This window comes from Prionailurus viverrinus, chromosome B3 (genome assembly GCF_022837055.1).
Source record: "Prionailurus viverrinus isolate Anna chromosome B3, UM_Priviv_1.0, whole genome shotgun sequence".
NCBI lineage: Eukaryota > Metazoa > Chordata > Mammalia > Carnivora > Felidae > Prionailurus > Prionailurus viverrinus.
This window is the reverse complement of record NC_062566.1, coordinates 66282527-66293657: the sequence shown is the minus strand read 5'-3', so window position 1 is coordinate 66293657 and position 11131 is coordinate 66282527. Positions and strand designations below refer to the sequence as shown.

The following is an 11131-nucleotide window of genomic DNA, read 5'->3' as shown; positions in this document are numbered from 1 at the left end:
AACATCATCTATGAGTGAGGGACTGTAGAAAAAGATCAAAGAATGAATAAAATAGAATTTCTTTGAGAATCATAACACCTGTTTACATAAATTGTTAGAGAAGATACAGATTGATAATATAGGTAAACATGGGAATTTTTTTTGTACTTAATGCTGACTGAAGATCACATGTTAAAGTCATAGAAATTCAGGGTCACTGGGTAGAAAAGAGCCATTATGCATTTACACAGAATCTAAATTAGAAACTAATTAAAAAAATAAAAATATATTATTAAGTCAAATAGTAACATGCTTAAATGTAAATAGACACCATTAAAATGCATGAAGGAGCTATTGTCTTAAGTAGGATGAATACATACTTAATAATTTAGGTACTATGTTAATTTATTCCTGCAAATATTTTCATCATTGATGGAACAAAGGCATAGTACCTAACATCTATTGATGTTATGGGCCATGTGCTGTCCTGAATATTTCATCTATTCTAACGCTCTTAATAATGACAATAGTCCTTTGAGGCACATACTATTATTTCTCCCAACTTACAGAAGGAAAAACTGAAGCACACAAAGTTTAATTAACTTCCCCAAGGTCACACTGCTAGGAATCATAGGAAATACCATTTGAAACCTGTCAGTGTGACTCAGACCTTAAGTTTCCTATTTATCAAGAATTTTATTTATTTATTTTTTATTTAGCACATATTTATTTTTTCAAAAAAACAAATAGGAGGAAGAAACCAGAAATAAGTAAAGTTGATTACTTATACGGAGTGATTTAAAATGAGATGGAAGTTATGGAAGGGATGACACTATTATCAGTATGCCGTTAGTTGTGGAAGTGATATGTAAACTTATGTTTTAATTTTTTTAATGTTTATTTTGAGAGAGAGAGGGGGGGGGAGGGGCAGATAAAGGGAGAGACAGCATCCCAAGCAAGCTCCATGCTGTCAGTACAGAGCCAGACACGGTGTTCAATATCACAAACTGTGAGTTCATGACCTGAGCTGAAATCAAGAGCCAGATGCTCAACTGACTGAGCCTCCCAGGCACCTAAAGTTGATTTTAAAACATGACTATCATGCTGGGATTCAGAGATGAAAGCCACGGTTACAGAGTCATTACAAAATGACTGCATGCAACATTTATTTGTGTACTTATAAGGATCTAAATACATAACTATGCTGAGGGGAATGGGATACCAGGCTTGACTTTGCTCATTCACTGCCACAATACTATGATGTTTTTTTTTCCATTTCACTTTACAGGAATGTTTCTGATCCCATCTCAAAAATTTGAAATCATGGACCAAGGAAATAAATCAGGAGTGACTGAATTTATATTGCATAGTCTTTCAGGTTCTCGAGAGCTACAACTTTTCTATTTTGCATTTTTTACACTTTTCTATTTATCCATTGTGCTGGGGAACCTCCTCATTGTGCTCACAGTCATCTCTGAACCTGCACTACACACACCCATGTACTTTCTGCTCAGTAACCTCTCCTTCATTGATGTGTGTCTATCCACATTTGCCACCCCCAAAATGATTATTGACTTCCTTATGGAGCACAAGACCATCTCTTTTGAGGGATGCATGACCCAAATATTTTTTCTGCATGTTTTTGCTGGTGGTGAAATGATGCTCCTTGTTGCCATGGCCTATGATAGATATGTAGCCATATGTCAACCCCTGTACTATGCGTCCATCATGAGTGCACGCAAGTGCACAATCCTTGTGGTGGGCTCCTGGCTTACTGGGGTTCTGCACTCAATAAGTCAGTTGGCCTTCACAGTAAACCTTCCATTCTGTGGCCCCAATAAAGTGGACAGTTTTTTCTGTGACCTTCCCCTGGTTATCAAACTTGCCTGCACCAATACCTTTACTTTTGAGGTACTGATGCTTTCAGACAGTGGTCTAATGGCCATGACCTCCTTTGTGCTCTTGCTGATCTCCTACACAGTCATCCTGGCTAGCGTGAGACGGCGCTCCGCAGCACGCATGGCCAAGGCGAGGGCCACCCTGACTGCCCACATCACTGTGGTGACCCTCTTCTTTGGTCCCTGCATCTTCATTTATGCCTGGCCTTTTAGCAGTCTCCCAGTGGATAAGGTTCTCTCCATATTTTATACTGTTTTCACCCCTCTTTTAAACCCCATGATTTACACCTTAATAAGGAGGTAATATCAGCAATGCAAAAACTAAGGACTCGACATGTGCATTTCTGAAAGTCTCCCAGATAATCCTTATGATAAATAAATAGCCTATAATAAAAGCCAGGTTAGTGTATCTTACTCTGTAAACTACTGTTATGTCTGAAATATCAGAGTACTCATTTTCTTCTTTCTGGTATTTTCTAACAGTAAACAAACATGTTGGATAACAGAATTGGACTTATTTTTTGTTTATGAAATAATTTTTATTTAATTTGGACTAAATTTATTTATGTCTTTTCCTATATGATGTGTCTGTCAAAATTCATGCTTCATCCAATAAACTTAATATGAAAATTTACAAAATATTAAAATATTTACCTCATATTTTAAAGTTTCAGAAGAGTGATTGATTTGCAGTTTTTCTCCAGTCATGATCTTATCTGGTATTACAAATTAGAAAGAGGAATTGCCATAAATTTTATCTTGTTCTTACCATCTTTAGGTGACAGAATAAGTTTTCTGATTATATACCTCAACTCTGTCTCTCTCCCTCTGTAAATTTATACAAATACCCACACTTACATTCTTTGCCATTCAAATGATTTCTCTCTGAATTAAGAAACTAAATAGATTGAGATTTTTCTTCTTGTATATTTTGCAATGAACTCTCACAACAAACTACCCAAACATAGGGACCAAAGAGCAAACAGATTATGTTTCAGGATTCATGATCTGAACTGAGAAACCTAGGAAGATCCATACATTTACATTAACTATGTTACAAATACTAAAACTTGAGCCCACAATGCTTCTTTATATCAGCATATTAATGTGGGAAATCAAACAGCTATGTCGTGGGCTAGGAGGTTATATGGAATCCATTGCAAAGCAGAAAACTGCTTTCTTGACTTGCTGAAAACAGCATGCCATGCTTCACTTATCTAGTTAATGTATATCTAGGGGGCACTCACTTCGCTTATCTAGTTAATGTATACTTAGGGGCTAGGTCCTGCCTATGCTCATAAATTCCTTAGACCACGTTATTGCATGGAATATTTCACCTTGTCTTAACTTGTTTTTCTGCACCTTTCTATATGTTCTTACTGGCATGTAGCCCACTGAGTATTGCACAATGTTATCCTAAATGTCTGCTCAATAAATATGGGAGCTTGAGAGCAGCTCAGAGAGACTTCCCTTAGCCTCCCTCTCACCTCTCCTGACTTGCATGCAGTCTTGAGTAATCCTTTGCTGGGCAAAGCCGATAGCTGAACCCACATATTAAAGTTTATAACTGACATTCAAAGTTCAATGACTACCTACAAAAATGTATATCACTCCATATATAAGTAGACACTTTTCACCAACAGTACTAAATATATATTTTTGCTCTATATATTTATTCTCTTACCTATACCATTCATGCTCTCTAATCCACAATAACCAATAAAACATAATTCAGAATATATTTTTTCAAAGCTCTAAGAACAAAAAATGATTTTAACTTTGTAAAGGAACACTACATATTCACACTTCAATTTAATATTTAATTCTTACAGTCTATCCTCTCTTTCATCAATTAGAAGACTAAGAGTCACATGTTGTACAAGTGACTTAAGCACATTCAAAATCAGCAAGTAGAAGAAATGATACAAATAACATCCATTTCTGATTTGTAGTATTTGAAAGGAAAGCCATACCCCAAAGGCAAGCTGTTTCTGAAACAGTGTAGAAGAAATGGTAGTTTGGAATAGGATTTAATACCAATTACGTTTTGAACAGTTTTTGATTCACTTTTCACTTTCATAATTTTACCACTCCACAAGGCTCTGGTGATTCCTTTGGGAAACATAGAATTAAAAAAATAAACCAATATAGTACAGAGTCATATGATAGGGGTGATGATGATAGTGATAAAGCCAAACATACTTAATGATAACAATGTAATTTATAAATTATGTTAATATGTAATCTCTTTTGATTCTCACAAAATTTATGTAGATAAGAAAAATAATATTATACCTCTGCTTCTGACAATATTGAAATATAGGTCATTCTGAAACTCTTGCAAAAATACTTACGAATTCTAGATCCATTCTTTAAAATAAATAAATGACCTCATGGCATCTGAAATAGTGGGAGTTCTGAGAGAGGAAAATTGATGGGAAGTGACTGCAGGTCATAAAAATGATGGACAGTGCTTGGTCATTAGGGGGGAAATTTTGTCTGTCCAAGAGTGTGAGGTAGGATTGGATCTTTTCAATCTGGAACTCTTAGCGAAGGTATACAGAAGAGGGTGCTATGGAGCACAAGGAAAAGCTAGTGGCCTAGCCTACAGATAGAAAAACTGCTTTGTCTTAGAAATTATAATCATGGGATTGCCCACATATAAGTTTTGAGTTTCAATTTATAGTCTCTGCACAGTCAGAAGAGCTTTAACCTGAAAAATCAACATTAGCTATTGGGAACCCAATGGGTCATTGAATTTTGGGGGTCATTTGAAAACACAAAGACCAAAACTTTTCTGAGTGGTTGCATCCTAAAAACTGGCCCAAAGATTGAAATACATGAACTTTAGCTGAACCTGAGTTTACAGTCAAATTCAAAAACACACGAGGAGTCTATCCACAATGAACAGCAAGTCAGGGGAATAAACAGCAGACTAACTTCCTGCTCTCTTCTCAAATCAGTAATAAATCGATAGGATATATGTTATGAAACAAATATGTTCAAAATGTCTAAACATACAAAGCCAATATAAAAGAAGAAATTGTTACTATCATAAAAGAAAAGCAGGTGACTTCTGTTCTGGGGAAGAGGAGTAGACATAATTTCCATATTCCTCCTCCTAAATACAATCATAATCACTTGTTGATATAAATTGATTTATATATAAAACAAACATTATAACACTCTGAAATTTGGAGAGAAGAAGGTAGACTGGATATGGACCCAAGAAATTACATGACATGACAGAAGACTCCAACAACTCAGGAACGCTAATGAAAACAGCCCAAAAAAGCTCCAACGAAAGCCTGTTCATTCTAGCCAAACAACCAGGAAAGGGTCAGCGTAGCAAGACAGAAAACTTTATACGACTTCTCTACTTCAGCAAAACACTCTAAAAAAATCTTTGGTCCCACCTCACCTATACCAGCAAAAGCCAAATGAGTAGCCTAGGTTCCTACTGCTGGCCAAGATGTAACAAGCTACCCTAGCACTCCCACACACAGAGGTGGTGTCAGAAAAGGCCAAAGATGGAGCCTGAACTTTCATCTTTGTCAGACTGGACTCAGCACCTCCTCCTATGGTATAAGTAAGTAGCAGTGACAAAGTAATCCTATCCCTCCCAGCCAGGGAAATCAATGGAGGCCTAGTGAGGCGTCAGAACTCTTCTTACCTCCCAGTAGTAACAAAAAGTGTCCTCACCTCCCCTTTGGTGCCTACTGAAGCAGAGTTGGGAAACTGAATTTCTATTCCCACCTGGCAGCAACAAAGTGGTGTTCCTTCCGTCTTTGCCTGTCAGAAAAGTGTAAAAATAAGCCAACTAAAACATAAAGTCTAAACAAGGTTCAGAGTCTTAAATATACTGCACATAATGTTGAGATTTCAATTCAAAATCAATCATACAAAGTAGAAAAATCTCAACTGGGACAAAAAAAGAAAATCAGTATATGTCAACATCAAGGTGATAGAGGTGTTTGAATTATCTGACAGATTTTATAGAAGCCATCCTAAAAATGCTTCAATGACCAATTATGAATACATTTAAAATAAATGATAAAAAATTGGACCTTTCAGCAAAGAACAGAATAGAAAGTCTTTGCAATTAGAAGATACAAAAAAGAATCAAATGTAAATAAAAATGTGAATGTAAATCAAATGTAATCGATTATTAATGATTACCAAATATAAATTAAAAAAAATAAAAACAAACACCCGAAACTCAATGGACGGTCTTACAGCAGAATGGGAGACACAAAGGATTAAATCAGTGAAGTGAAATGTGCAATAGAAATTTTTCATTTTGAACAAGAGAGAGAAAATAGACTAAACAGATCATTCTGCTCTCAATGAGACAGAAAATAATTCTTCCTACCTCAAGGGAAAGGGATAATGATATCGATTAATTTTGACTTATTATATTATGTGTGCATGTTAAAATTGTGAGGGCAGCCACTAAAGTAAAAATAAAATATATGATTTTCAAACTAGTAAAGGAAACAAATGTGAAACAAACTCAATCTGTTTGATAGAAGGCATGAATGAAAAAGGAAAGGAACATAGCAAAAACAAAGCATAAGATAGTGAACATAAATACAAGTAGCGGAGAGAGAGAGAGAGAGAGAGAGAAGTGAGCCTTAATTTACCAGCTTTTTATAAACCTAATGACATAGCTTCTAAATGCATAAAGGGAAGAATTATAAGAAAAAGTGGAAAATATCACAATCACCAAAAAATAACAGGCAGCAAAATTTGCTAATTCTACAGAACTGAAACATGATCAGCTAGATCTAAGGAGCATGTGGGAGAAAGACATAGCACAATTACCTTAGACATGTTATCTAGTTCATTTCCTGTGAATGGGCATACTTCTGATTGAACCAAGTCCACCTGGGTTCTGTGAATGAGAAAGACCATTAATAGTTTTTACAACTGTTAAAAACAGGCATTTCACAGAAGAAAACTAAATGCATAATAAATTTGTGAAACAAGTTAGAAGAATCAAGGAAAAGCCATTAATAACCACAATAATATACCTGTGAACATATGCTTAGTTGGTAAATATCAATATATACTTTTTTTACTTTTTAAATGTTTATTATTTTTGAGAGAGAGAGAACAGGGGAGGGACAGAGAGGGAGACGGAGGATCTGAAGTGGGTTCTGAGCTGAAAGAAAAGAGCCCAATGTGGGGCTCTGATGAACCCCAAGGATCATGACCTGAGCTGATGACCTGAGCTGAAGTTGGACACTCAACCAATCGAGTCACCCATGTGCCCAAAAATCAATATATGTGTCAATATATTTTATGTGTGCCCAAAGAAGGACAATCTTGAAAGGGCACAAACTCATTGGGGAAAGTGTAGTTCCTCTCACAGCTTAGTACAGAAGTTCACTGGTTTGGCCAGGTAAGAGCTAGTCTTGATGGCTGGGCAAGTGTTAGGCTACTCATTGTGCTGTAACACAGCACAATGAAACAGGTAGTCAGCAACTGGTGGGGTGTGTGTGCACAAGAACTATAGGTTCTGGCATGGGTAAAAACCTTTCAGAGTGGGGAGACTTGGCTTTTGTGTGGAGAATGCTGTGAAAAGGTTATCACCAGAACGGGGCCACAAGGTCACAAAAGTATTGCATTCTGGGTCCCTGGCTGGGACAGCCTCCAGTGTGTTTCCACAGATCCATACCACTGACCCTAGACCATGCCTGAACTGGTAGCAGAGTCTCTTCATCTTACAATGTGCCTCTGGGTTCCTGCTCCGAGAAAGGTTAACATCATGCTCACTGTAAAGGAGAAGTATTTAAAGGCATTCTGTTTATTACAGGGCATATAATGAAGGGTGAATTCAGAGCTGAGAAGCAATAAATTGATAAACAAAAACTAAGTTCAAATGTGTTAAGCCATTTTGTAGGATAACTGGAAACATCTAGTACTGTTGAAGATACGTGCCCTTTATGATTTAGCAATTATTTTGCTAAGAATACATTCTGGAGAACCTCTAGCACATATTTACTCACAAAAATGTTCATTTTAATATTGTTTATAATAGCAAGCACTGAAACAAGCTGGGTGTCTATTCACAAAAACTTGACAGATTAGTAGTGTATTCATACAATGAGAAAACTACAGCATTAAAATGAACTAAAACAGGGGCGCTTGGGTGGCTCAATCTGTTAAGCATCCGACTTTGGCTCAGGTCATAATCTCATGGCTCATGGGTTCAAGCTCCACATCGGGGCTGACAGATCAAAGCCTAGGGCCTGCTTCGGATTCTGTGTCTCCCTCTCTGTTTACCCCTCCCCTGCTCTTGCTTTCTCTCTCTCTCAAAAATAAACGTTAAAAAAATAAATTAAATGACCTAAAACTATGTGTATGACTATTGATAACTGTCTCAAATAAATTATTTAGTGGAAAATAGCTAGTTGCAAAAGATTTAAATACACATGCAAATCCAGGCTATCTATTTCTTTGTGGATATGTTCCTGTGAGTAAAACTATAAAAATAAGTCATGGGGATGTTAAATACCAAACTGAGGTTAACTGTGGAAAATTAATTTGTGCTGCTATATAAGATGCTCCAACTAACAAGTGTAGGAGGGGGAAAAACCATTTTTCCCTCTACCCATCCTAGGCTTATTGGCTAAGGCCCTGTACATTAAACAAAAGACAGATAAACAAGAGAAAAACACGCAGAAGTTTATTAACATGTGCAATGCATCTACATGAGAGCACTCAGAAATGAATAACACAAAGAGTTGGTTAGAACTTGGTCTTATATAGCATTTTAAAAGAACTATGAATTTTAGAGAAATGACAAGAGAAAAGAAAAGGTGTCTGAATTTCCATGCCAGCCAACTGTGGGAAGGCAAATATATGGAGAAACAAATAAAACATAAAAGTCATCAGCCTTTTAGTGAGTTTGTTATATAGATTCCTTTGGTGCCCTCTCTGGGCTGAAAAGGATCTAGAGTTGTCTGTGGTAATTAACTTCTATCCTTCCTGGTAGAGAGCAGATGGGGGGACACCTTTACAAATTTATGTCCTACTTTTAGGCAACCAGCTGGGGGAGTAGTGAGCTTTTCTTGTATCTGCTTCTCAGTTAACTTCAGCTCAAAATGATTTAGATGCCAGAGTGGTATATTTTGGGGTGGTGTGCGTGTGTGTATGTATGTGTATGTAGATATGTATATATATAGTTATATATATATAGTTATGTTGTTATATTTATAATATATATATATTGAGGATTGGGGTGGCATATTCTAATACCTTTCACAATGTTTTAGTCCTAATAAAAATAAAGGAAATATGGTAAACATTAAAATGTCACAAAGATGAACATTTTAAACAAAGATATTAATAGTTGTCTTTATTTTCAGTGTACTTGAAATATTTAAAATCATCTTATACAAGTAAGGATAAACAGAGACTCACAAAGTTAAGTCATTTGTCCAAATACTTATTCTTAGTTTTTGACAGAACTGAGAACAAGAATCCATGTCCTGTAAGTTCTAATTACTTATCCTTTCCTCCATATCCACCATGTGCTCTAGAAGCAATGACACAGCATACCCTTCCATTAAAGCCAAAGCATTTCCATTTAGGCAAGAAATGTACTTTTCCACACATCTTCCCTAGAGTATCTGGTTGAATTGTGTAGAATTCACAGAAGATATTTACTCTACATACTGTCCAAGAGTTGAATGACCCTGTCTTTTGCTCCTATGGTCATCATTGTAATTGTCAATAATATGGGATGTTACTTACTTTTTACCATTGGGCATATGTAGTGAAAGGTATTAATAATAATCCCCATTGGAAGATGGAACTTGGCTATCTAATACTAATTCTCCAAAGCTTCAATTAGTCAATTAGATAAAACCATGGGACTACTCCAATTTGACAAAAAAGACATCTATAAATATTGCTACTAGAAAGAGATTAATCCCACAACAGAAAAATTGAAATATTCAAGTTACATCTCTGATATGCATTATATCAGGTAGGTTATACCTGAAAAAGATATATATTAGAAATAGATTATGTCTAGTTACAAATTCAATTATTACACTGTGCTTTAGAGAAGATCTATAAATGGGAGAAAAGTGTATTAGAAGTCAAAGAAAGTGAATCAAGAGGAGGATGTTCATGTTGTCTTAGCATGATTAGGAAAATTTGTTAGAAATTATGTACAAAAGTAAAGTACCTTGGGAGATTATGACAAAATCTGTACTTAAAAAATCCATTATTACACTCTTACCTATCACCTAAAGAAATTAAATAAAATGCAAATCAAGGCTATATATTTCTTGGTGGACATGTGCTTATGGAATAAAGCTATTTTTAAAAATAGTGGGTGTTAAATACCAAACTCAGGTATTTATATATATCAGGCTTTTATATAGCATTAATGATTTATTTTACTTACTGTGTGTTTAGAGTAAATCAGACAGCATTTATTTAACTTTATAGAATCACAGTGGAAATTTCTTCTAAGTATCTCATTTCTGTCACTTTTTAAACAGTTGGTAAACAAAATACGGTTTACTTTTAATACAACAAATAATATTCTATGCTATGACTCAAAAGAATTATTTTATCCCCTTTGTAATTGCTGGTTTGATTATTGGCACTGTTTTTTTTTAAGTGTATTCATTTTGAGAGAGAGTGAGTGGGGGAGGGGCAGAGAGAGAGGGAGCGAGAGAGAATCCCAGGCAGGCTCTGCACTGTCAGTGCAGAACCCCATGTAGGGCTCAAACTCACAAACCATGAGATAATGACCTAAACTGAAGTTGAGTGCTTAACTAACTGGGCCATCCAGTTGCCCCAGTCATTAAGGTGTTAATGATTTAAGTGTGAGTTTGTATTGCTAATGAGATGGAATATTCTTGTTCCATGTAGAAATGAAGTTTATATAGGTGGTTTATGGTTTGCAGAGTTGAAAGTCATTCACTGGGAAGGTCTTTTTGGCACAGATTATAAGGCAGAAAAGTTGAATAAATGACCGATGTGAAGTGAAATATATTTCAGTTAACACTAAAACACATACATGGAAAATATTCCATGCACATTTATTTTTTTTAATTTTTTTTTACGTTTATTTATTTTTGAGACAGAGAGAGACAGAGCATGAATGGGAGAGGGTCAGAGAGAGAGGGAGACACAGAATCTGAAACAGGCTCCAGGCTCTGAGCTGTCAGCACAGAGCCCAACGCGGGGCTCGAACTCACGGACCGTGAGATGGTGACCTGAGCCGAAGT

At 35.9% G+C, this 11131-nt stretch overlaps 1 protein-coding gene across 1 annotated transcript; it reads left to right on the top strand.

Annotated features, from left to right (window-relative positions):
* The first annotated feature begins 1302 nt into the window (after positions 1-1302).
* On the top strand, positions 1303-2181 carry LOC125168403 (olfactory receptor 4K15-like). Its single transcript, XM_047863503.1, has one exon. The coding sequence runs from the start codon at positions 1303-1305 to the stop codon at positions 2179-2181; it is 879 nt and encodes a 292-aa protein (XP_047719459.1).
* The last annotated feature ends 8950 nt before the right edge of the window (positions 2182-11131 follow it).

Coding starts and splice junctions, on each gene's coding strand:
- LOC125168403 (XM_047863503.1), top strand. CDS start 1,303: ATGGACCAAGGAAATAAATCAGGAGTGACTGAATTTATATTGCATAGT.